Here is a 27,924-nt window from a genome sequence, read left to right on the forward strand (position 1 = left end):
AACTGTAACTGAATACAGTTGCTCATAATTTGTACTCTGATTACGTAACTCCGGTACATGTAATCTGTTACTCCCCAACACTGACCACAGTATATGCAAAATCATGGTTGCTATGGAAATGCAGCGTCTTCTGAACATTTAGAATTTATTAAAGTAATTAATTTAAAGTTTATTATATCAACACCAAACTTGGTATTAAAAGAATGAGCGCATACTTTAAAATAATAAAATATAAATACAATCATTGTTCTCGTTGTCAAGGAAACCGACGGAAACTGAACGCGACGCCACTTCCGGGTTCCGTTTGGCAGACGCGGGAGATTGCAGCATGGCGGTGCAGCCCAAACAGAACCTGTCCATGGACAGCGCCACCGAAACCGGCTTCCTCAGCTTTTATTTCTCTATGCCCGAGAAACCAGACACGACATTCAGAGTGTTTGACCGTAATGACTACTACACCGTGCACGGAAAAGACGCCACGTTTGCAGCGAAAGAAGTTTTCAAAACCAATGGAGTTCTGAAGTATCTGGGCTCAGGTACAGCGGCTAGCGAGTGGTGGCTAGCAAAGCACCATCTGACTTTTTAATCAGTGCATATAATTGCATTTCAATGCTAATAAATCACGTGGCAGTTGTGTTAAACCCATGTAACAGTGGGCCTTCTGTGCATCAAATTAAAATAATGGTCCTTCTCCACTAGTGCCTACTTTGTTCAATGTAGAAACTAGTAGAACCGAGTAGATCAAAGTGACTAATGGAAAAGCAGCATACCTGACATTTCTGGGTTTATTAGGCTAAAGAGATTATTAACTGCGATCCTAAGGAAAATATGCAGAGTTTTCACTTGTGTAGGCTTGCCCATTATGCAATCTTAGTAAACAATAAACACATATTTGACCACAACAATGCAAACAGCTTATTGACTGATTTAAATTGTATGTATTTTTTTGTAGGGAACCGCAGGCTGGAGAGTGTGGTGCTGAATAAACTTAACTTTGAGACTTTTGTGAAAGATCTGCTGCTGGTGAGGCAGTATCGAGTGGAGGTTTACAGGAATCAGAGCAAGAACAGCAAGGAGCAGGACTGGAAACTAGAGTACAAGGTAATTTTGAGCATCAGATATTATAAAGTGCCAAATCAGTTTTATCTTGTGAAGGAAAACCGTTCATAATTTTTATTAGTTCCTTTGTGCAGTGAGTTTGCATGTGCATGTCTTGTGCTAAAAACTGAAACTAAATGATTTTTACACATTTGTTAAAGTAACGTGGACACTCTAATTCTCATTGACAAACCCCAGATTCATAAGGTCAACATTAAAAAATTCAAGCTGTGCACGTGGTCATTATTGGAATATTTAAAGGTTATCACCAATTGCATAAAAAACACATTAACATAAATTGGGTGAGAGAAATGTCTTGCCCTCTGACACAACAAATGTTCAATTTAATTAATTTTTTAAGACCTCAAAATCTCAACTGCAGTTACCTTGTAGGGATTCACTAAATTGTTGAATTAACAGAGTTAGAAAATCAAACAATGATATGGGCAATAAAAGGAAAAAAATGACTAAACTGAAACCACCAAACTTCCACTCATAAAACATTGGCATCATCAAATTTATGGATACAAATGCAAAGGATCATGGTCAGTGTAATTCCTCACTGACTGCTTATTCCACTTGCATTTACACTCAGGAACTTGTCATTTAGTCATGGAAAAATATTCAGAGTAATTTTTAAATCTATAATATTGTGTTATGTTATTTTCAGTGTTTAGTTTTCACACTGTATACTCTCTTCTCAGGCCTCTCCGGGGAATCTGACCCAGTTTGAGGACATCTTGTTTGGTGGAGGGTCCGGAGCCGAGGGCTGTGCTGGAGTGGTGGCGGTACGGTATGCCACAGCCGCAGACGGACAACGTGTGGTGGGCGTGGGTTACGTGGACGCAGCGGAAAGGATCATGGGAGTCTGCGAATTCCCCGACAACGAGATCTTCTCCAACCTAGAGTCCCTGCTGGTCCAGATCAGCGCTAAAGAGTGTCTCCTGCCCCAAGGGGAGTGCAGCTCAGAGGGGAGTAAACTCAGAGAGGTGCGTGCTTTTGTGTCATTAGAAAAGCTTCACACAACAAACAAAGGGCCTTTTACACTTATTATGGTACGAGCAGTAACTTTATAACAACTTGTGAGGATCAACTGGTTCAGCTATTGTAGTTGAACATATATACTGATACTTAAGATTTAAGTATCCGTCCATGTTTAATATCAGCTGATACTAGTCAGAAGACGTACTCCCCATACATTGCAATAATCATATTAATGAAATTATCAGAAAAAGAAGAAGCAGTATCTTACTGTTCTGTACAGATCTAGGAGAAGCTTAATTGACAGTTTTCAGATTTTACAATGTGATAGTGTCATACTTCCAGATGGGGGAAAGAGCCAGATTTTCCTATTGATTAATGTGGGAGCCTAAACCCAGTTTCATAATTTTTTTCATTACTGAGATAATTATTATTGTTTTGTTTGATTTAATATTTACTTAAATGCATGATTTTTAGTAATTTTGGTAATTCTTTATGGTTAGCATGATTATTTGTTGATTATTTGCTTAAAAATAATTAGATCTATTTACATTTTTTCTTTCAATTAATTATTGCTAATGTTTATAATAATTTTACTTAATGTTTATTTTTTATATTATTTTGTGGTCTATGGCTCCTTATTTAAAGTGACCACAGGTGCACAATGGGAGTGAAGTGGAGCCAAACTGTTTTTTGACCTCCTGTCACCTACATGTTAAAGTTCCCTTTTTTGTATGTTTTGTTTTTCTCAATTATGTGAATACTCGGTAAAGAGTTTTTCACTGCACGTGGATCGCTCTCTGTGGTTTCTTTCACTTTTGAATCATTTTTAAAGGTGGAACAAGGTGCACAAAGCGTCAGCTATGACTTCACAAATGTTTGGACCTTACAATTACATTGTATTTTGCTATGAAATATTGGAAAGGTAAATTCCCAAATATGGAACCTGATCATTTCTGCTACTGACTAGACCCAAGACCATGCTGTATTACAACAAGAATCTGCAATTGAACAATAATTACTCTATGTGCCCCCCATCTGTATTAAATATTATTGGCCTTTGGAATGCTGTGATGTATCTGAAACCCAACAATCTAATACTTTTTCTTTCTTTTGTATTTATTTTTTTGTCTTTTCTAATATTTTTAAATTTTTCTTCTCAAATACTTTTTCTTCTTTTTTCTTAAGGTGGTGCAGCGTGGTGGGATCCTGGTGTCTGACCGGAAAAGAGCAGATTTCAGCAGCAAAGACGTTGTGCAGGATCTGAACCGACTGCTCAGGGCAAAGAGAGGAGAGACTGTAGCCAGCAACACTCTGCCTGAACTTGACAAACAGGTGAAGATTAGAAGTTTATTACATCGCTTTACAAATAAGCATAATTTTAATCAATGCACGATTATTGTTACTCTATCTAATAATAAAATGCCAGTAGTCCAGTTAGTGCCCATTTTTGACCTTCCAACTTTCACGTTTGTTGGCTACGAAATGATAATACTTGATTCAAAATTTGATCACGCTCAGTGTAGTTCATCCTGCTTTTACACTTGCGTTTCTACGTTCTACTCTAGCGTTTTAAGCTCATGCTCTTGTCTGTATTTGCAGGTGGCCATGTCGTGTCTGGCTGCTGTGGTTCGGTTTTTGGAGCTTCTTTCTGATGAGTCCAACTTCAATTCGTTCAGTCTGAAGCCTCTGGAGCTGGGGCAGTACATGAGACTGGACAACGCCGCGGTCAGAGCCCTCAATCTGTTCCAGGTGAGAGACACAGAATAGAGTGTGTGTGGTGATAAAAAATATTCTTGTTTATCACATAATTTTTCTGCGGCGGTATAGCGTGCTTCAAAAAGTGTTAGCGTTAGGCCTATTTATTGTATCATGTGTAGTAGAAGTAGTTTATTCGGTCATTTTACAACACTATAAAACAAAACATAGACTACAATCCCATAGATCATGACTGAAAGGGTTTAGGCTGAAGTAAAAAGTACTTATAATGCCAAAGCTTATTAAACAATGACAGAATTCCAAGAAAAAAAAAGCGTATGAACAGCAAGTTAACATTTACAATTTCACTTATGACTTGCTGTATACATAAGACAAAATATAAATTGAAACAAACTAAATTTAAAGCATAATTCATTCATTCCAGAGCTCTGTTGCTTTCAAAACAAAGCTTTATACTTTTTTGTTTTGTTTTTTGTTTTTCAAATCATCACTCAGGTTATTCCATATACTAACCCTCCTAACAGAAATACAATCACTTTTTTTTCTTTTTCTTTTTTTTTATCTTCATTTTTTTTAAAGATACCGGTTCCTCTAAGGTTATACTGACTCTTCGCTCAATTAACTCCTGTAAACAAGGAGAAAGCAGATTTATAGATCGTGTACATCACTACAGCTGTACTCAGGTCAACAAGATAGAAAAATCGAAGTACTTTTATCTTAACAAAAAGAGAATTTGTTAGTGCATAGTAATTTGCATGATTAATAATCCTAATAACCTTCTTTTGGAATAGAACAATTTTATTAATATTTGAAGTGTTTCCCTATATTTCCACACAGTAGTTTAGGTATGGAAGGAATAAAGTTACACTGTAAAGGGGAATATTGATTTAGAAGTCTTTTCATTTTACTCATTATAGCGACAGTTTTATTTTATATTGTAGGTATAATGTATTCATGTTTAAAAATGCCAAAAGCTAGACTAAAACGGGGGTACATCCAAAACCAGAACTAAATGTGACCCAGGACACTTGGATATGTGGTCCTGAAACCGATACATATCTGATCTTTTGACATGCGACTTCAGTGTGAACGGCCAAAGCGCATTCATCCAACCTACACATTATCAACAAGCCACAAACGTCACTATTCTGTGCTGAAGTAGGCGAAAATTGTTAATGAACTCCGTGTCACTGAAGTGAAGCACATCACCACTCACCACTTTTGGCTACGTCTCCTCATCCACACGTTCCTTTCAACGGACGTCGCTGCCGCTGTTCCACAAAACACCACGGCCAAAAACCTCGTCCTTCTCCTTCTCAATCTCCTCCTTAAAACAAGTAAGTTGTTCATGTTCTGGCTCCGGTACGAGAGGAACTTTAAAATCGCCAGGTGCTCAATGCTCGCGTCCATGTTTGGACAACTTCCGTAAAAACAGAGCACGCTCGCTGCGGTTGACGTCGTCGTGTCCTCCAGTGCGCATGCGGGACACTTTCGAGCCGTTTACTGTTCACACAGGGGATCGCATACAAGTCGCATTTAATTGGAAATGTGAACGACCTCGCAAAAACATCGGATTTCACAAAAAAATCGGAATTGAGTGTTAAGCCCTGCAGTCTGAACGTAGTCTAACTTTTAAGACCCAGGACTAAACCAGAACTGCCCAGGGGCTAAGCTAAAATTGGTTAAGAACACCACAATACCACCAAATAACAAAAACTACATTCATCTAATTTTATTGTAACTCAAAAAGAAAATTTATCTCAAAGGGTTATTTCTCTTACTAAACAAATGTCAAACCGATACTTGTGTATTTCCAGGGCTCTCCAGACGACACCAGTGGCGCTCACTCTTTGGCCGGTCTGTTGAATAAATGCAGGACTCCTCAGGGCCAGCGCCTCGTCAACCAGTGGATCAAACAGCCTCTGATGGACAAGTCCAAGATAGAGGAGAGGTAATGATACAGAAACACATGTATACTTATTAACATGGAACCGTTTTATTTCAGTGTCCCACATACTCGTCTGTAACCTGCTTGTTTCTGTGCAGATGTCATTGCTCTGAATGTTCCACAGTGTGACATTAAACATCTCTACTTCACATTTATTCAATTACAGGTGGTTTTATAGCTCAAAAATACACAGAAAAACGGGCATTCTGACTGTGAGCGGGGTTGCTGCTCCACAGATCCGACCTGTAACTTGGCCTGGTTTGGTCTCCATGAAGATAGAGGTTTAATGCCACATTGTGAAACATTCCAGACAAAGCAATAACATCCTCATGAAGCAAAACTCCTACAGAAAAGCCAGAAAACTACATCTAATTGAATAAATTTGAAGTAGACAGGGTTCCCACGGTCATGAAAATCCTAGAAAAGTCATGGAAACTGAAAATGTCATTTTCCGGGCCTGGAAAAGTCATGGAATTTTAGTATCCCTTTCACGCAACTACAGCGTCCTGTTAAGTTCTCATTAGGCCATTATGATTATTTCTGAACGTCTGCACCTTTTGTTTAAACAGAGATGACAATAAATGCACTGACAGTATTTTGAATGTTAAAAAATCTATAAAACCAAACCATAATGTGAAAGAGTTAACATTTCATATTTAGCCCTAAAAGTCTGATCAATTCTACACATGTAGGTGCTGTAAAATCATGTAAAATTCAGTTTAGGTCAGGAAGAAGTCATGGAAAAGTTTTGAAATTTTGTGAGTGAAAAAGAGTGGGAACCCTGACTAGAGCTTTTTAATGTCATACTGTGGAACATTCCAGACAGAGCAATGATATATCCATAGAAACAAGCAGGTGACAGACCCTCCACCAGAAAAGTTACATAGTGCACCGTTTTAAGTTTATAATAAAATATGTTATGTTAATGTATTTCCTCTCTTTAGGCTGGACCTGGTGGAGAGTTTCGTGTGCGACTCGGAGCTCAGACAGACTCTTCAGGACGACCTCTTGCGTCGCGTTCCCGATCTTCACCGTTTGGCCAAAAAGTTCCACCGTCATTCGGCGACGCTGCAGGACTGTTACCGCGTCTACCAGGCCGTGAGCCAGATCCCCAACATCATCAGTGCTCTCGAGAGAAACTCAGGTACAGGGGGAGAGGAGGGGCAATTTATAGGTGACATTTTGAGGACTTTTTACCATTCAAAAGATATATTTCAGTTTAAATTATGGATCACTATGACAACGGTTGAAATTCGGGTAGAAATCCGTGTATCACGAGACTGAGACCGGGACGAGACTGAGACTGAGACTGGGACCGGGACGAGACTGGGACCGAGACTGAGACCGGGACGAGACTGAGACCGGGACGAGACTGAGACCGGGACGAGACGGGACGAGGGACCGGAGACCGGGACGAGACTGAGACCGGGACGAGACCGGGACCGGGACTGAGACCGGGACCGGGACTGAGACCGGACTGAGACCGGGACCGGGACGGGACTGAGACCGGGACGGGACTGAGACCGGGACGAGACTGAGACCGGGAGACTGAGACCGGGACTGGGACCGGGACGAGACTGAGACCGGGACTGGGACCGGGACCGGGACGAGACTGAGACGGGACGAGACTGAGACCGGGACCGGGACGAGACTGAGACCGGGACGAGACGGGAGACTGGGACCGGGACCGAGACTGAGACCGGACGAGACCGGGACCGAGACTGACGGGACCGAGACTGAGACCGGGACGAGACTGAGACCGGGACCGGGACTGAGACCGGGACCGGGACTGAGACCGGGACCGGGACTGAGACCGGGACGAGACTGGGACCGGGACCGGGACCGGGACGAGACTGAGACCGGGACCGGGACGAGACCGGGACCGGGACGAGACTGGGACCGGGACGAGACCGGGACCGAGACCGGGACCGGGACGAGACTGGGACCGGCACTAGGACCAGAACTAGATCGGAACTCAGATCGGGACTGAGACCGGGACTGAGACCTAAACCAGGACTAACACTGTGACCTGGATCGAGACCTGGATCGAGACCTGGATCGAGACCTGGATCGAGACCTGGATCCAGACCTGGTTCAGACCTGGTTCAGACCTGGTTCAGACCTGGTTCAGACCTGGTTCAGACCTGGTTCAATCCTGGTTCAATCCTGGTTTAGACCTGGTTCAATCCTGGTTTAATCCTGGTTTAGACCTGGTTCAATTCTGGTTCCGTCTGTATGTGGCGCAAAAGTCCGGCATCGCCTTTTAAGTCATGAAAACGGGAAAACATTTTTCCATTATTCATTTAAACACAAAATCGAAAACTGTTGTTTTTTCATTTTCTTATTTTTGGTTTTATTTTGAAAACAAATGAACGAATGACACACGGATCGATAGAGGCCCTGTAATTTTCTTTGAGACCAAAACCAGTTGCAATAATAATAAAATGTAAAAAAAAAATAAGTTGAAAAGACTCTTGGACATTTAATCAAAACAATATAAATGAATAAGTAAAAGATAAACATGCTTGCTCAATTGATAGTTTGCTGTGGCATCATGCTGGGGGTGTTCTACGTGCATCTCTATGGCTGAATGTTTAGGAGTTGCCATGGTGTCACAATGCACACCCTGTCAAAAAAGTTTTAAGACTGTTTTTGTTGGATACATTCACTAAAGTAAATTCTAAAATGAAAATCTTAATGTTGATTTGTTCATCGTTTAATGGCTCGTGTTTATTTTGTAGGAGGTTTTCAAGTCCTTCTGGAGGCTGTGTTTCTGACTCCATTCAGAGATTTGCAAAACGACTTCGTCAAATTTCAAGAAATGGTCGATACCACTTTGGACATGAACCAGGTATGCACTTTTTTATTGTTTGCTTGTATTAAATTATAAAATGTTTAATATTTTCTGGCCTATTGAAGTCAAAATCTAATCATCACATGCGCTAAAAATGAATTTGTTTGACAAGAATTCTTCATCATGCATCAATAAACATAAAAAAATGTGTGAAAAATTGTAAAAACTTATGTTTGTTTCCAAAACCTCTCTAACCTCAATGAACAAATGTTATAAAAGTCATTGATCAAGTCCTTCTCTATTACTAATGTTTTTTTGTTGTTGTTTTTTTTGTTTTTTGTTTTTTTACAACACCACCAAAATGAAGTGTTTTGAGTGCCTGTGGAATGACAGTAGCGGTTTTGTTTCAAAATGTGGTCCTCTGTTTCATTCCACAGTGGGAAGTTGGTTTTGGTATTTTTCAGGGTCCCACTTTCAAACATTTAGGCTGCGTTCAGACTGCAGCCTGAAGTGACCCAAATCCGATTTTTTGGCTTCTATGTGACCTGTATTCGATCTTTTAATGACGAACGGCACAGATCCGAATTTTTCAAATGCGACCCAGGCCACTTGGATATGTGGTCCTGAATCCGATACATATCCGATCTTTTGACATGCGACTTCAGTCTGAACGGACAAAGCGCATCCATCCGACCTACACGTCATTAACAAGCAACAAACGTCACTATTCTGCGCTGAAGCAGGCGGAAACCAGAACTGTAAAATCGCCAGGTTCTCAATGCTCGCGACCATATTTGGACAACTTCCGTAAACACAGAGCACGCTCGCTGCGGTTGACGCATGGAGTTGACGTCATCGTGTCCTCCAGTGCGCATGCGGGACACTTTCGGGCCGTTTACCGTTCACACTGAAGTCACAGACAAGTCACATTTAATTGGAAATGTGAACGACCTCGCAAAAACATCGGATTTCACAAAAAAATCGGAATTGAGCATTAAGCCCTGCAGTCTGAACGTAGCCTTAGAAACCTCTGGGCTAGAATGTTCCACTATATATAATTAAACTATTTTTATATTGCTTTTATTCATTGACAGATGTTTTTATTGTTAAATCAAAATGGGCGTTCATGGTCCAAGTCCAGTGACTGTAATGTTAGTTGAGAGGGACCTGTTTAAGAGCACAGATAAGATCACCTGTTTTAAAGTCTATACTTTATTATAAATATTATACATATTTTATCTTTAATACTTTATTATCCAGAAGGAAATTCATTTTTCATGTTGCATACAGGTTTATATATGTATCAAATGCAGTGTTGGGAAGGTTACTTTTAAAATGTAATCCCCTACAGATTACAGATTACACACCCCAAAATGTAGTTTGTAACGTAATCTATTAAATTACTTAAAGTGAGTAACGTAATCTGATTACTTTGGATTACTTGATATTGTCATGTTTTTTTAAACGACATGAATGTAGCAACCACATTCTGAAAATTCTCGTTTGTTGTCTTCAAATTGTCTGAGCCCAAGTCTCCATGAATAAGCAACTGTTTACTGTAGAGAAACAAAGACCACGATATCTTAATATAAGAGGTTTTGTCTGTTAAAGACAGTAACAAGATCAGTCTTTCCTTCACCATATTAAAAAATATTATTGATAGAGAAATTGTTTTTTATATGAGATCACCTTAAATTCTGTCAACCTACTGTTAGGTGTCATGTTGTTTAGACCTGGTTTAGACCTGGTTTAGTCCTGGTTTAGTCCTGATTTTTAGACCTGGTTTACTCCTGATTTCAGACCTGGTTTAGACCAGGTCTAGACCAGGTCTAGATCAGGTCTTTAGTTCTGGTTTAGTCGTGGTTTAGTCCTAGTTTAAACCTGGTTCAGTCCTGCGTTAGTCCTGGTTTAGTCCTGGTGTTAGTCCTGGTTTAGTCCTGGTGTTAGTCCTGGTTTAGTCCTGGTGTTAGTTCTGGTTTAGAGGCGCACAGGAGGAAGTGTGGTTTACGCGAGAAAACACGGTCCACACGCGGCTCACGAGACGGCGGTGTCCGCGCTGTAACTACGGAAGGAGACGTGGTCCGTGGGTTCTCAGGTTAATGACGATGATGGTGTAAACGTACAAATGATGGTGTGGTCCGTGGGGAAGGACTGTGTGTGTGTGTGTTCTGTGTCGTGTGTTTGTGTGTGTGTGTGTTTGTGTTGTGTGTGTGTTGTGTGTGTGTTTGTGTTGTGTGTGTGTGTGTGTGTGTGTTGTGTGTGTGTGTGTGTGTGTGTGTGTGTGTGTGTGTGTGTGTGTGTGTGTGTGTGTGTGTGTTGTGTGTTTGTGTGTGTGTTTGTGTTTGTGTGTTTGTGTGTGTTGTGTGTGTTGTGTGTTGTGTTTGTGTGTGTTTGTGTGTGTTTGTGTGTGTTTGTGTTTGTGTGTGTTTGTGTGTGTTTGTGTGTGTGTGTGTTTGTTGTTTGTGTGTGTTGTGTGTGTTTGTGTGTGTTGTGTGTGTGTGTGTGTGTGTGTGTGCAGGTCATGTGGTAGTGTGGCAGTATTATAGGACAGTGCAGATATTATGAGTCTATGCAGGTTGTTTTCATCAGTGCCAGTAGCTCCTGTTTCACATTTAAGTTGTAGGTGATTTTATATTTGTTTTTTTTTTATATATATCTCACATCGGGAGAAGAATTTCCAAGACACAAATGCGATTTTACCAATGCACTGCTGCTTCCACTGTGTGACTGACACCGCTAACTTTAACATAACGTTTCCATCGCTCTTATTGCGCGCGTTCTGTTAGGGCTTCAGGCAATGAGTGGAAATACCGAAATAAATAAATGGGATGTAGCACAAAATGTGAAAACAGGAAAATATCGCCTTGTAATCCACTTATTTCAGCAAAGTAACTGTAATCCAATTACCACTCATTGAAGCAGTAACTGTAACGGAATACAGTTACTCCTAATTTGTACTCTGATTACGTAACGGCGGTACATGTAATCCGTTACTCCCCAACACTGATCAAATGATAGTGAAGCCTTGAATAACCATATGGCATGTGGTACCAACGATTTCCAGAGTGTGTCCATGGAGCAAGGCAGGGACCACAGCCTGTCCCCAAAGGTGCTCTCCTGTCTGGGGATGGTGCTGTGCAGGGGGTGCTGGGGGTTTTGTCTTCTGTCCCTCTTCTCAGCCAGATTTGAATGAGTCGAGCTCTGCACCCACTACAAATCCTTCCTAGTTCAGTCCTGGTTTAGTCCTGATGTAGAACAGTTTGTCCAGTGTCCTCTTGTCCTGTGAATAATAATGAATAATAATAATGCATCAGTTTTATAAAGCGCTTTTTTGGACATTCAGAGACATGTTACAGAGCATTATTCATTCACTCCATACCCGGTGGTGGTAAGCTAATATTGTAGCCACGGCTGCCCTGGGGCAAACTGATGGACGCGAGGCTGCCAATCTGTGCCATCGGCCCCTCCAACCACCACCATCACTCACGCACACACACCACATTCATACTAGGGTTTTGATGTTTTGAATAGTGTAATAGTGTATTGTAATGTTTCTTCCTGTAGGTAGAGCATCACGAGTTCTTGGTGAAGCCTTCGTTTGACCCGGTGCTGAGTGACCTGAGGGAGAAAATGGACGACCTGGAGCAGAACATGCAGAGCGTTCTCAACAGCGCCGCCAGAGAGCTCGGTCAGTGATTGAATTGAACCTGTCACATTAACACATTTTTAACCACGATATGTTGCTACTGATAAGTATTGCGCTAAACGACAAATCCTGAAACTACTTTTTGCCACAGATAAACAATAAACAGCAGATTGAACCAATAATTTGCCATAGAAGTTATTTATTCTTCTTCTATTCATTATTACATAAAAATGGCAAAAAACTCCCCTCTAGTGCAAAAAAATTGTGCGCAAAATAAATATTGAGCCCCAAAATACATTCTTCCAGCTTTCATATACTGAACGATAAGTCAATATAGTAATTACTGAGACAGGCCTAACGAATGGTTCTCATAAGTTACAGTCATGTAGAAATGACAACAGTCTGAGCTACTAAAAATAAGAAGAAAAACTATTTAAATGTCCTTTTGTTCCATTGTCCATTTGTGCACTACACATTCATGAAGTACAAGCTCCTTTTCTCATGTTTGTGTTTTTTTATATTATGATCACCTTGTCACTTGCTTCAGTTACAGCTTTATTTAAAATCAGTAGCTTTGTTCTACCTTAAAATAAGTAGCATTGTTCCACCTTTAAAAAAACTGATTTCCACGGTTGAATCTGCAGATATGGGTCTCTGTGGCGTGACCAAATTGTTGAAGCACACTGTCATGTGGTTTTGTTTTTTTCAGAGTAAAATTTGGCATGTTTTAGATAAGTTAAATGTCTTACAGTGGAATAATTTGGGGAAAGTAACATCATCTCCAAGAAGATGGCAGTTTAAAAGCATTTCCTCATTCAAAACTCACTATACCAAAAGAAAACCAGTAAATCGTCTTGTTGAATGCATAAGGCTAGGAAGTAAACATGAAATAGATAATAAATAGCATGTTCATATATTGCACATGATCTTATTTTTAGGGCTGTAACAATAACTGAAATGTAGTGATATTGTATCATCGGCTGTTATAATATATCGAATTACAAGTTCCTTTGCTTAAATGCATTATTTAGCTAAGAAACATAGAGAACTACATATCACATGATTCATTTCAGTGCAGACAACATGAAAAAATATGTTTTTTACTTGAATTCTTGGGATTATGATGGTAATAATTCACATCAAAATCTTGTAGATAGGATGGTTTTTGCTTTTAAAATACCCTGACAATTATATCAGCCTCTCCAAAATATCACAACAGATATCATATCGAGAGATTTGGATATCGTTACATCCCTACGTATTTGACAGTGTATCCACGTGGTATTAAAAGTCTTAAAAAGGTCTTAAATTTCATGTTCCTAAATTAAGTCCTTAAAAAGTCTTAATTATGTTGTCCAAGTCTTATTTTTTTCACAAAGGTCTTAAATTTCATTAGCCTATTTTTTTGTTTACTCAACTGGGCTGCAGTGCAATGTTAAATGGAGGAAAAAAAACAAAACAACGTGAAATCACATAATGTGAATGTACGTCTAATTTGGAATTTAGAGTGTGTGCAAACAATACTTTGATTTCATGCGCCGGCGGCAATGAGTAAACAATCAGTAAAGTGGAGGAAGGCGCTGGATGGATCATGGGGAAGTGTAGGTTTAATCCACAGTGGCTCTTAGATTCTAAATATTGTACTGTAGTTGGTTGGTCAGTATTAGAATCTGGTGTTTTTCGACCGCATAATGGGTGCGATGTTGGTCTTAATTGTCATTTAAGTGGTCTTAAAAAGTCTTAAATTTGGTTTAGTCAAGCCTGGGGCAACCTTGTTTTACATTTGTTTTGCCATTTTGTAGGTCTTGAAGCTGGTAAAACAGTGAAGCTGGAGTCTAATGCCATCCATGGATATTACCTCAGAGTCACGTGTAAAGAGGAGAAAAGTCTGAGAAACAACAAGAAATTCACAACTCTGGACGTGCAAAAGAACGGAGTGCGCTTCACAAACAGGTAAAATCATTTGTTTCATCAACGCAGTCTGCATTGGAACCATAAATATATGTAGAGTAAATGCCCGCACTTTTGGCTCTAATTCACGTTGTCTTGAAAAATTGTTGTGTGCGTGAGTGTTGGTGGTGGTCAGAAGGGCAGATGGCACAGATTGGCAGTCTCTCTTCCATCAGTCTCACCCAGGGCAGCAATAGTTTACACGACTATTGAGAATCCTTTGATTAAACAATACCACATGACTTTTTTCTTACAGTAAACTGAGCTCCCTGAACGAGGACTACACCAAAAACCGTGAGGAGTACGAGGAAGCGCAGAACGCCATCGTCAAGGAGATCATCAGCATCGCCTCAGGTTCGATCACATGTTCGTCACTGTCCTGCGCCCCCCGGAGGAGACGAGCCACAATTACCGTGTTTTATGTGACCTTTGTGTTAACCAATTGGACGCACATTCTCTTTCAGGCCTTGTGAACAGTAAAAACTCCTTTTGAGGTTTTGTTTTTGGCAGCTGTTAATCTGATGGTATTTTTTATCTTTTTTCATTTGGCTCCAACAGATTTGCAGAAGTAATAATGGCCCTCACTGTTGTGGCTTCACAACTGATAACGTAGACTTGGACATACTTTAGTGATCCACAGGGGAAATAAGGAGCATCTATGTAGACTTTTTACTTATGTGAAGGACAATATTGTGTACTACTGTAATGTTAGTATTGTAGAGCCAGTTTTGTGAACATGTTTGATCGGCCCTAGGAAGGAAGTGGTTAAGTTCCTTTGTTCCTTCCTGTCACCTTTTCACACGGGGCTAATGGCAGCACAACTTTGTGAACTGACCACAAAGAGATTTTGTTTCTCTAATGCATTTTAAGCAAGATAGAAGAGACATAAATGACTAAATATTAAGCTATTTGCTCACAGTATGTTTTAATGGAAGGCTCTTATAGTATTTAAATGAATTATTCTTGAAGGTGCACTGTGTAACTTTTCCTGTTACAGAGCTCACCAGTTACTTGTCTCCATGGATATGTTATTACTAGGGATGTAAGAACAACCAAAATATCTTGATATTGTATTATCAAAGTTCTCACAGTAATATCGTGGACCATCACAATATATCGAATCACAAGTTTCTTTGCTTAAATTAAGAGTTATGGTGCAGAAATAGTAAAAAAAAAAAAAAAAAGACAGAGGGAACTACATAGACCATGATCCTTTGCTCCATTTCAGTGCAGACTACAAGAAGAAATACCACTTCTAAACACTTTTAAGTCTTAGTTCTTTGGATTAAGTCTTATCAAGGCATTTCAAGAGGAAAAAGTATCATATTAACAGTTTTGTTATGCTCCGCAAAATATGGCTCTACACATAAATGAATAAATACAACTTCTGATCGTAACAACACGGAGTCTCACACCACCATTTACAAACATTTCACGGCACTTTCAGTAATATTCAGTAAAGAGCCACAGTCAAACTCTGCAAACTCTTTTTCTTGTAGTTTTAGGGCGAGCAGAAAATTTTTTAAAAGTGTTTGAATTTTCCTAAATATCTTAAAAATGGCTTGGGCAATTATGCTATGAGGCTCTGGATACATACATAAACCACTGAGATGCCACCACTGCTGTCTGTGAAGCTTTATGTTTATTTGCATACATAATTTTCACAGTATTTTCCAGTTTCATATGGCCCTGTCTTTGCCTGTAGGTTACGTGGACCCTCTCCAGACCCTGAGTGACGTCATCGCTCAGTTGGACGCCGTGGTCAGTTTCGCCGTGGCCTCGGTCTCCGCTCCCGTCCCGTACGTCAGGCCCCGCCTCCTGGGCCAAGATGGCGTCCGGAGGTTGGAGCTGGTCCAGGCCCGTCACCCGTGCATGGAGACGGACGCGGACACGGCCTTCATCCCCAACGACGTCAGCTTCACCGAGGGAGAAAGGAGCTTCTACATTATCACAGGTGAAATACTGCTGCTGCTACTAAAACTATTAGAGCTGTCGCAATAACTGCAAGAATGAGTCACCGCGGTACTAAGAGATCCATGTCTGTGCATGTTGGGCCACCGCGATCACCGCACATGACCAACGTGACCTGACCCAGAGTCCTGCACGTTTCCATTTTTAGAGACCTGCACCTGCCCAGACCCATTAACATTCCACCCATTACTGCCTGTGATAACCCAGGACTAAACCAGGACTAAACCAGGACTAAACCAGGACTAAACCAGGACTAAACCAGGACTAAACCAGGACTAAACCAGGACTAAACCAGGACTAAACCAGGACTAAGGTGTGCCCGCGTAGACCTTCAGGTAACCGTAGGCGAAAGGACAGCGCAAAGCTCCGTGCCGCACAGAGGTAAACCCAGCCGTCGCCCGATCGTGCTTTGTGTACACTCTGCTCCATGTGCTCGTGCTCGGGGCTCTCTCTCTGTTAAGTCCGCCTGTACCCGACCTGGAGCAGGACTCTGACCCGAGCTGCCACAGTGAGAGCTGGAGAGATGCAGCGGCACTTGTTCCAAAGTCAAATGTTACTTCTCCTGCGCTACACGCTATATCCACACGACGACCAAGGTACATGTGCACCTGCGTAACAAGCGCGTCATCAGAGAGTTTTCAGAGCCGCTGGAAATATTATAACTCTGGGGGATGTGGGGTGGGGGAGGGGGTGTGATAGCATCGCATGTGATACAATCGTTGAGCCGATATACCACACCGCAGGAGAAATTCCCTAACCGCTACAGCCCTGACAACTATTACTACTGTTAATGGTAAGGCTGGACAATATGTTAAAAAAAGAAATCACTTCCCCCCCCTCCCCCATGTTGATCAGTCTCTGTTTTTGTTTTGATTTTCTTCCATCTTCTTGAAAACAGAGATAAGTGGACTTCAGGTGTAGAGAACAGAATGTAATTTGTCTTGATAGGACCAATATGTTCAGAGAAATCTACTAAAGTTTGGAATTAGTTTGTTCAATATATTAAACCTAAAAGAAACACGTGCGTTGTCCGTGCACTAAATTAGGTCTTAAGTTTCACGCAAATGGTGAGAAAATAGTTGTTTACTTTCCGTAACTTGGATTATAAAGATGAGAAGCACCAGAGGAGAAAAAGAGGAGAAAAGTTGAGGAAAGGTGAGGAGCTACGGCTGGATCAGAGAGAGGGAACCCGCTCTACATGATCCTGGTGCTTTTATTTCGCTACTTTGTCTGTAAATTAGTCCCTATTCCTAATATGTAGCACTTCTCCAAATTCACTCCTAAAACAGTTTGCCTCGTGAGCTTCACTGACTGGACCAGTGAGTGAAGCTCTGTTAAGACTTAATTTTAAAGTCAAATAGTCCAGACAACGATTACCATGGTCAAAATGATCTTTTTACGATTAGTTGATTTTAACTTTACTACTACTACTACTACTACAACAACTACTACTACTAACTTCTCTGAGTATATTAGAACATCAGGCGACATAATCAATTGGACAATCTTAAAATGAGTCCTTAACAAAACAAATGTTCCAGTGGGGCATTAGTTAAATAAAAGAGCTGCTTTTTCACATTTTTGTTTAGACTCGTGTCTCTTATCTTCAACCCCACAAACATCTGACTGAGCGCAGCCCATTTCATTTATTTTATCTGAAGATCTGTGTGAAATTTGGTGTAAAAAAGCTTGACCTGATTGTAAGAGTTTTGTAACTAAAGGTTTAAGAGCGCAGAGGGTTCAGAGCACATGTAACTGTCCATTTTATCTCTATGGTGAAGACATAAAAGTGATAATAAAGAAGACTGATGCTTTTTCTGGTATATAGTTATAATCTTTGTACGAAATGTAAAGTAATAATTTACATGTCATTTAAAATTGTGATGTTTCTCCAAAACAATTTAATAATAACAATACCCTACATTTCCTATATGCTTTACAGGCTTCTCTGAGTTAATCTTTTGTCCATGGGCTTATTTCACTCTTTGTCAGTTCTTCTGGACACATTTAAGATATGAACTTTGAACAAAATCCTGTTACTTAAACATAAATCGCAAATCTATTGTGATGTGAAGTAATGATAAGTTGTAAGCAATGACCAAATTTAATTATATATACATTTGTCACTGTATGTGTATAACATTGTTTCCTCATCAAAAACACGTCTGAAGAGATCAAGCGTTTGTTTTCATACCTGACAGTTTCGACTGCTCACTAGCGGTCTTCTTCAGAGTGGTCACATGATGTCGCTGTGACGTGTCGGTCAGTTGATTTAAACAGGTTTTGGCGCTGTTTTCCTACCGATGGAGGCAGGACAACCGCCATCTGCAGTCCGACTTCCTCAGGACAGTATCCCCAGGTGTGTGAGAGTAAATTATTATGGACTGGGATGGAGCAAACATCGCCGCTGAATTAAAGAGGCAATCAAAATAAGGAAACGTGTCCAACGTGACTATAAACCGAGACGAGGGGGCTTTTTTACTCTCACACACCTGGGATACTGTCCTGAGGAAGTCGGACTGCAGATGGCGCTGTCGTCCTCCCTCCACCGGTAGGAAAACAGCACCAAAACTTGTTTAAATCAGCTGACCGACACACCACAGCAACACCACGTGACTCTGAGGAAGACCACTAGTGATCAGTCGAAACTGTGGTATGAAAAGAAACTCTTGGTCCACAAAAAGAACCTAATAACATAAAATATCGGAAGACCAAACGAACCTCATTGGACTACGCCTGAAGAGGTTTTAGATATATCCATGCATGTTTCAGTAATTTAGCGATCTCTCCTGGGCCCTATTGAATCCCTACGTGTGATTAGTTGTAAGATTCTGTCCAGTGCTCAGCCCATAAGCCCATGTCATCCACACCCCCACAAGACAATTCTCCATAAATATCAAAAAATCTGATAAACTGTACAGAGCAACTTGATAAACCTGAGATGGCGCTCTTAAGGGGGAGTAACTTAACACGGAGAGCAAAGGGTGTCAAAAGCAAAAATGAAACTTATAAAACTGTATTTTTTATTTATTTTATTTTTATTAAAGACAACAGAATATAACATTTACCAAAATACAATAATCAACATAAAAACAAAACACAAAAACTGCCCACCCCCAAACACACACACAAATTTAATAAAATAAAATAAAAGTAATGAGGTAGTGCAGCATAACTACACTGCTAGGCCCCCTTATATTGATATTTTGGCCAATTTATAATTTAATTTCCTTTTCTCTCACTCACTCTCTTCCTTGTTAATAAACATTTTTAGTCACTATACTTAACTACCGGTAATATTATTTTCACCATCATCATTTCCTTTTATCATCTTTTACTATTTATTACAATCTTGGTGCCTTTAAAATCATGCTTTTTCTTTTTTTCTCCCCCCTCTCCCCGTCTAAAACATAGTATTTTAAAAACAATTAAAGGTTACATGGTGATCTAAATGGTATGTGTTACGTGGAGTCCTGTAGTCACCAACAACCCCTACGAAAAATCTAAACTTTTATAAATTGCTGTATTAAACTAACTTTAATGTCTTTGTTTCCTGCCAGGTCCAAATATGGGCGGTAAGTCCACGTTCATCCGTCAGGTGGGCGTGATCGCGCTCATGGCTCAGATCGGCTGCTTCGTCCCGTGCGAGAGGGCGGAGCTTAGTGTGATTGACAGCGTCCTGGCTCGAGTGGGGGCCGGGGACAGTCAGGTCAAAGGCGTCTCCACCTTCATGTCCGAGATGCTGGAGACGGCGGCCATTTTACGGTAACAGTTTAACCTTTGCTTTCTGTCTTTTTAAAATATAACACTAAAGGTTCTGTATAACACAAAATGGATTCTTGTGAGCTTTAATCAATGTTTTAATATTGTTGCCTCCTCAAAAACAAACCCGTAGTTGTGTTTTGTTTCATTCACACATGTTTGGAGACATAGGCAGACAAGTGAACAGCTACATTTTACACTTTGTCCATTAGAGATTGGCAATTCCATGGAAGAAATTGAAATGATTCTAGTGAAGGTGTATGGAGTTTAAAAATACAGTGAAGCACTTCTTGTATTACCACGTGACATCACAGGGTGGAACAGTGTGTTTTTCGGTTTGAGAGAAGAACGTGTCTGAATGAAACGAAACAAAACACTTCTCCAGGTGTATGTGATGAGCAACAGATCAGAAAATAGTGTAATATGAGCTCTTTACAACAGAGTAAAATAATTATAAAAAAGTAATTAATGAAAAATATTTCATGTCGTAGTAAAAAGGTTCAAATCCATCAACTATTAGTGTCGGAATTTGGCATAATTCCCACAAATTGGGACACAAGATTGGGAACGGAAGACACAATTTCTACACACAAAAAAATTCTCACACGAAATTTGTTCTTATGTGTGATCATATTGTGGTAATTTAATCTTGTGAGATCTTGTCCCATTTCCATAAACCTCCCATGGGTTTCAAAAATAACTATTTAAAGCAGAATATCTTTTGTATGGTGAAAGGTCCTCTTGTGTTTTCTTGTGGGTTTTTTTTTTTTTTTTCCCCCCGTTTGTTTGTTTTTTCTCTACCGTGACTTCTTCAGTTCTCAGGACAAATTTATGCGTTGGCTTTTACAGAAGTTTTCTAGGAAAGTACCTTTACCAAAAAACCTGTTGGCCTCATGTTGTTACGTCAAACACTAAATCAGTTTTTCATAGTGATTGTTGTCATGAAATAGTTGAAAGGACCAAAAGCCATGAAATTAAAATGTCTTTGTTTGTTTGTTTGTGGAGCCAGTTCATAACAAATAATGTCAAGGTGCAACGTTTGTGGGTCATACGTCTGGGTTTTTCTTTCGAAGGCGATCTGTCCTCCATCTGAAATTATGACTGCAATAAACTCTTTTAATACTTTGCGGTGACATCATGCTGGGGGTCTTGTACATGTATCTCTATGGCAAAATGTTCAGGAGTTGCCATGAGACACAATGTACACATAAGCAAACACTGCCGAAAAAGACAAAAAAAATACAAAATGGATTTAAACAAGACATTTTCAGGAGCCTGTGATCAATACGAGCGTTTTAGGTGTTTGATTTTCATCTTTTTACATTTTATTTTATTTTGAAAGAGGAAATATTTACATTTTACAGATTTCCAGTTCAAATGTGATCTTTCCGATTTCTGGCATATTACAAAAAAGAAAGAGAAAAGCAATAAACCACTAAACTATTTACAAGAACAGGGGGGAAGTTTACAGGAACGGAAGTGCAACCAAAATACTGTGTAAATGTAAAAGTAAAAGTTATAAGAAATCTGTTCTGATTGGGGGGATTTTTGGTGTTTGACTTTCAACAAAAATTTGAAAGCCAAGGCAAGACAAATTTATAATTATATTACAATTCCTACACAAAGTAATTCATAATCATCATAAAATTAAAAAGAATGAGAGAGAAGTGTGCAGAATGAAAAATTTAAACCTTTTCAGTCATATGCAGCTAAACAGAACCTTTTCTTGTCTGGATTTAAACAAGTCAAAGTCAAGGCCTGTCTCACATGTTCCGGGAGACTGTTTCAGGTTTTAGCTGCATGAACCTGAAACTCTGACTTCCCGTGTTTAGTCGTGACTCTGGGCACCAACAGGAGGCCGGTCCCTGAGCTCCTCAGAGTGTGAAATGGTTCATATGGCACTAACATGTCACAGATGGACTTTGGTGCTCGGTCCTGGAGAAACTTGTAGAGAAGCAGAGCCACTTTAAAGTTTGAGCCACAGGAGCCAGTGCAGAGACCTGAGCACACGACTTATGTGCTTGTACTTCCTAGTTCGAGTCAGGACCCAAGCTGCAGCGTTCTGGATGTTCTGCAGCGTCTCACAGCTCGTTTGGAGAGTTCAGTGAGAGGCCGTTACAGTAGTCTAATCTACTGGAGACAAACGCATGGATAAGTCTCTCCAAGTCTGATTTAGACAGTAAACCTTTGATGTTTGCTGTGTTTTTAAGATGTGAAAGGCCGTAGATGTTATTGATTTGATGTGGCTGTTAAACTATGGTGGCCTAACTGAAAAACTCTTGCTGAAAAACTATATGGTGGCTAACTTGTGACTGTAATTTTGTTTGTGAGGGAGTAGTTTAACGTTACAAATCATCTCACTTTCCAGCCAAGTTAGTTCTTTCTGGTCAGATTGTGTTGAAATAAAAATGATTAAAGTTTAACAAAGCCTCCGACAGAGCTCTGCCAACATCAGCTGCAAAGTCTGAATACAAAGATTTAGAAGAAGGTTTACAGTATTCTAAAGCGTTTTCAATTTCTCTCTTTAGTTCAGCGACAAAGAACTCCCTGATCATTATAGACGAGCTGGGCAGAGGCACCTCCACCTACGACGGCTTTGGTCTGGCCTGGGCGATCTCCGAGCACATCTCCTCAAAGATCGACTGCTTCTGTCTGTTCGCCACACACTTCCACGAACTCACGGCGCTCGCCAACCAGCAGACGACCGTACACAACCTGCACGTGACCGCCCTCACCACCCAGGACACTCTCACCATGCTCTACAAGGTCAAACCAGGTACGGACTAAGACAAAGTTAGGCCAAAGAATGCTTTTTTTTTTTTTTTTTACAATCTAGGCCACATCTCAATTCTCTTTCCTCGCTTCTTTCTCCTTGATTTCTGTCCTCGATCCTCCAAAACTACAGAATGAAGGAGTAAGCATGAGGGAGGCTTCAGGAGCAGACATCAGAGAAAAGAATCAAACTTTATTGGTCTCAGAGCGGAGTTTATATTCTCTTTCCTCCCTGTGTCTCCTTTGTGGGCGGGACTTCCTCACCCATTTCCTGCAGAATCAAAATTAATCAAGGAGAAGGAAGTAAGGAAAATATATAGCACATTTCAGAAACAAAACCATAGAAAATATATATTGTGGGGAAGCTGGCCAAAGTGATCAAAGTAGGAGGCAGACGCAACAACAAAAATGTGTCTTGAACCCAGACAAATTTTATTTTAAAACAGACTTTTGGATTTAACCCTCACGCTCTCCTCGGGGTCACACTGACCCGAAAAAACTTTTTTTTTTTCCTTCCCGCTCTCTTGGGGTGGGTCAATCAGACCCAAACATTTATTTTCATTTATTTTCTCGCCAGTCAAGAAAATACATTTTTGGGTCTGATTGACCTGCCTCAAGAGAACTTACTCTGAAACTAACACGCACACTTGTTTACAGTTTCTGCTAGTTAGCTGGACCTATTGAACTTGCACTGAGTGTGGGGTCATGTTAGCACAATTATTCATGGCCGTAATGGAGCTTTCACACCTCTGGACCTGACTTGGCTACAGATATTGTTCTATTTGTTTGTTTAGGTTTGAGGATGGAGTTGTAAATAGGAGATAGATGGTGTCTGAGGCCTCCATTTCTGTCTAGACAAGGATTCTCTTAACAGAAATGGCTTCTTTCACTCCCCTCTCAAACCAATTATTTTCTCTGGCTCAGATCTGAACCTCACTGTCCTCAAATGAGCGGCCCGTGGCTTTTAGGTGGAGATGTACAGCAGACTGAGGTCCACTGCTGCTCTCTCGTCTGTGTTGGTACATCCTCTTGTGAAGTGGCTGTTTAGTTTCTCCGGTGTACCGCTCGCTGCTGTCTACATTAGTAGACCACATTGCTTTGTTTGTGGCTCAGTGTTTTGTCCTTTGGGTGGACCAGTTTCTGTCTTAAAGTGTTCGTAGGTTTGAAATAGACCAGGATCTCATGTTGTCTGAAAATCCTTTGTAGTTTTTCAGAAACACCAGCCATAGCCATATGTGGAATAGTTACCCCCTTTCTCCTGGGTTCTGATTCTCTGTTGTCTTCTTTTTTTAGTTCTTTGTTTTATTGAAAGCGTGTGCATTCTTGCAGTGAGTGAGCTTGCATCCCCACAAACCTTACTCTTACTTTGCTTGGTGCAGCACCTCCTCCTGTTTGTTTCCATGGAATTGTTGCTTCTTTTGGATATAATATTCCACAGTATGGCATTAAGTGTATCTGTCTGGAGAATGATCTGAAATAAATTCCCTATTGCCATCGAAAAATGCGGTTACAGTATTTTCCGGGCTATTAGGCGCTCTGGATTATAAGACGCACTGTCATTAAATGGTCTATTTTCAAACTTTTTTCACAAATAAACCGCACTGGACTTTAAAGGAAACACAACAGTTGGATGGGTCAGTGGGACTTTGTTTGTGGCGTTGACGGTGACTCTGGGCTTTGTTCAGTTGTGGCGTGTAGGGAGGGTGCTGTCTGGGATCGCTGGATTGTCGGCGTGTTCGCAGTGACTCAGTTGTTCAGTCGTGTCTAGAAGTGGCACATTGCACTCACTTTTTCGGTTCATTCCTCCGTTCTGTTCCTCGTCGGCGTGGAGTGATTAGTGTGTCTGTGGGTGTTTCTCGCTGTGCGGTCACTGTCTGCTCCGTGTGTGTTTGCGTGCACTGTGGGTCGTGCGGCTTTGTAGTTTACTGAAGTCGTGCTGGGACACCTGAGTGGTTTCGTGTATGGGGCGCTCTGGATTGCGGGCGCGTGGTAATTTTTTGATGGGGTTAGAGGCTTAAGAGCGCGTCTAATAGCCCGAAAAATACAGTACTATAATTACAATATTGAGAGAAGTATTTTTTTTCCATTATTGTACTTGTGTAATTCAATTTGGTTCAAGTTTATTTGTATAGCACATTTAAAATAACTTCAGCTGACCAAAGTTCTTCACATGCAGGTCAACAAAAACAGAAGAAACAGTGAAAACTACAACAAAAACACCAAGATAACCTGACTAGCTCGTACTAAATGCCAGGCAGAAGAAGTGAGTTTTCAGTCTCGTCTTAAACTGTGTTACAGACTGAGGGGATCTGACAGGAAGAGAAACACACAATCTGAGCACTGCCACAGAACAGGCTTTGTCTCGTCTTGAGCCTAGTTTTTGTTACATGTATAAATACCATTTCCACAGGTCTCTCTCTGAAAATTAGATATTCAGTCTCCAGAAGATAAATAAAGGATTCATAATAACACAAATAATTCTTAATCCCTCCTGACATTGACATTGTCCGTGCTTGTTTGTTTGTGTGCAGGCGTGTGCGATCAGAGCTTCGGGATCCACGTGGCCGAGCTCGCCTGTTTCCCGGCGGCGGTGGTGGCGGCGGCGAAGGAGAAGGCGTCCGACCTGGAGGAGTTTCAGGAGCTCGCGGCAGAAGAAGAAAAAGAGGAGGGGCCAGAGAGCAAGAGGAGACGCACCGACAAACAGGTGAGAGTCATCTGTTCAAAACACACCTGAACTCCACACCAAACATCCAACCAAAAAGTGACATAGTTCTCTGTAATTTAGCATCTTGTGAGTTTCGTGTCCTAGAAATAACTGAAGATTGAGTGTGTAAGTGCATATGATGTAACCCGTGATGTCTGTAAAGAGTAAGAATACAATGAGACAGTTATACAAACAATTGAACTTAAACCCTGAAAACTGACTACAGATTCAGACACTCAACTATTACACTTCAGGACAGACAATTATATTTAAGATTTCACAGATTTAATAAAACAAATCCCCAAACTCTGTACCTGTATATTCATTTTTATATTAATTTGAAATCCATAGTTTGGTCCCGTTACTTTTGGAGACTTTCTGATCTCAAAACTCACCTAACTTAAAGCTCCACTGTGTAACTTTTTGGTTTTTGGGGTCCGTCACCTGCATGTTTCTATGGATATGTCTTTACTCTGCCTGGAATGTTCCACAGTGTGACATTAAACAGCTCTACTTTACATTTATTCAATTACAGGTGGTTTTATAGCTCAAAAATACCTAGAAAAACATTCATTCTGACTGTGAGTGAGCGGGGTCGCCTCTCCACAGAGCTGACCTGTAACTTGGTCTGGTTTTGGTCTCCGTGAAGATAAGACTTAATACCATACTGTGAAACATTCCAATTGACGGATCCTGCACCTTTAATCTAACATTCATGGGAAAATGTTGATCCTCCTGACCTGATTTCTCAGTCTGATTCTGAACACATTCTCTTCAGTTATTGTTACCAGAATTACAATCAGAGTAGATAAACTTAAAATATTTAAATAAACTATCAATATTTTAATTTAAACACATCTGCTTCTTGGTTTAGAATCGTCTTTTTCTCCTCATTGTAAAATTACTCATAGGACCTGCATTTTATACAGTTTTTTACAGCATTTAACAAAATACAATTATCAACATAAAAACAAAACACAAAAACATAAAGCAACACCCACAACAAAAACAAAACAACAAAAAATGCCCCTCCTCATTTCCCCTCGATAACACACAACACCACAAATATAGTTAAATAAAACTAAAGTAATGTGTTAGTGCAGCATAAACACACCACTAGACCCCCTTACATTGACATATTTTGACCAGTTTATAATAGAAATTCCTTTTCTAATAATATTTCATTTTATATTTATTTATTCTCCTGCTGTTCTTGTACTCTCTGTTACAAGACTTGAATTTTTGCATTGTGAAACAAAGGTTTTTATTCAAAATTGTAATTTAATATCAGGCTTTTTCTAAATAAAGCTTGACATTTTGTATCTTTTCAACACTAAAAATCCAGTTTGCTGCCTGTTAAATACCCAGATTTTTTATGATTTTAAAGGGAAAAAATGATGCATTGTCAGTAAGAGCCAGTATTAAGACCGTACATATATTCAAAGTAAATTACAGATGTTGAACCTGGTATTTTAGTTGGACCACATCATAGTGGACGTTGCTAATAGTGATTTTGCCTGCCCCATTTCAATTAAAGGTCCTGTATTGTGCAAAAATGATTTTTGTGAGCTTAAAACCAGTTTATAATACTGTTGCCTCATCAAAAACACACCTGGAGTTGTGTTTTGTTTCATTCACATGTTTGAGTAATCCTGGTTTCTTAGTCATATTTCCCAAGCTCAAAATGCCGTGTCGTGAAGATGTAGTTTTTAAGTTAACGTTACTTTTTACCTTTTAGTTCAGTAGAGATTGGCATGTCCAGGGCTGTTAACATTCAAATGATTCTAGTGAAGGTGTGTGGAGTTTAAAAACACAGTGGAGCACTTCCTGTATGACATCACAAGGTGGAACAGTGTTTTTTGTTTGAGAGATGAACTCAGCCTAAATCTGCAGGGTTTGTGTGTTAAACATGTGTGAATGAAACAAAACAACTCTAGGTTTGTTTGTGATGAGGAAATGAAATAACAGATCAGAAAATAGCATAATATTCACCTTTTAAACATTATTTTCTTAACATATTTGTCGTGTGTTTCAGGCCGGTGAAGGTCTGATCATGGACTTCCTGGAGAAGGTGAGGTCACTTCCTGTCTCCAGCATGGACGACGCCGAGGTGAAGTCGGAGCTGCAGAGGATGAAGGACGAACTGGCATCTAAAAACAACAGCTACATCTCAGAGATCCTCAAAAGATGTGTTTCTGTTAAATAAGCTTTTCCCCACTGATGCATTACTGTAACAATGTATAGAAAAAAGTTTTGTATGTTTTTCAATAAAGAAAATAAGTGATAGTGTTCAGACTTGTTCTTATTTGTTCGTGTGTGTTTAAACGTTTGGTGCAGTAGACAGTTTGTTTAGAATTTTTTTTTACTGTGGAACATTTCAGGCATCGCAAAGGCTGACCCCCACCAGAAATGTTATAGTGCACCTTTTAAATAAATTTACATAAATGGACAACTCAATCAACATTTTGAATAGTATCACAGAAGTACAGAAATATGTCATTTTTTGTATCAGATTTCTTCACTTTTCACCGTAGTCTCTACACACACTGGCTCTGAATGCACTTGAGGTGTGTGAACTG

The 27,924-nt window shown here is 40.1% G+C and overlaps 1 protein-coding gene across 1 annotated transcript; it reads left to right on the forward strand.

Annotated features, from left to right (window-relative positions):
- The first annotated feature begins 303 nt into the window (after positions 1 to 303).
- msh2 (mutS homolog 2 (E. coli)) lies at positions 304 to 27,634 on the forward strand. The gene is made up of 16 exons (XM_020940692.2): positions 304 to 536; positions 953 to 1,101; positions 1,803 to 2,087; positions 3,268 to 3,414; positions 3,682 to 3,831; positions 5,616 to 5,749; positions 6,691 to 6,890; positions 8,488 to 8,597; positions 12,105 to 12,228; positions 13,989 to 14,139; positions 14,393 to 14,490; positions 15,842 to 16,090; positions 19,668 to 19,872; positions 22,398 to 22,645; positions 25,173 to 25,345; positions 27,381 to 27,634. The coding sequence occupies exons 1-16, from the start codon at positions 329 to 331 to the stop codon at positions 27,549 to 27,551; spliced, it is 2,802 nt and encodes a 933-aa protein (XP_020796351.2). The 5' UTR covers positions 304 to 328; the 3' UTR covers positions 27,552 to 27,634.
- Positions 27,635 to 27,924: the final 290 nt, after the last annotated feature.

This window comes from Boleophthalmus pectinirostris, unplaced genomic scaffold (genome assembly GCF_026225935.1).
Source record: "Boleophthalmus pectinirostris isolate CB_2022bp ecotype Guang Dong unplaced genomic scaffold, ASM2622593v1 HiC_scaffold_14, whole genome shotgun sequence".
In the NCBI taxonomy this organism is placed as follows: Eukaryota; Metazoa; Chordata; class Actinopteri; order Gobiiformes; family Gobiidae; genus Boleophthalmus; species Boleophthalmus pectinirostris.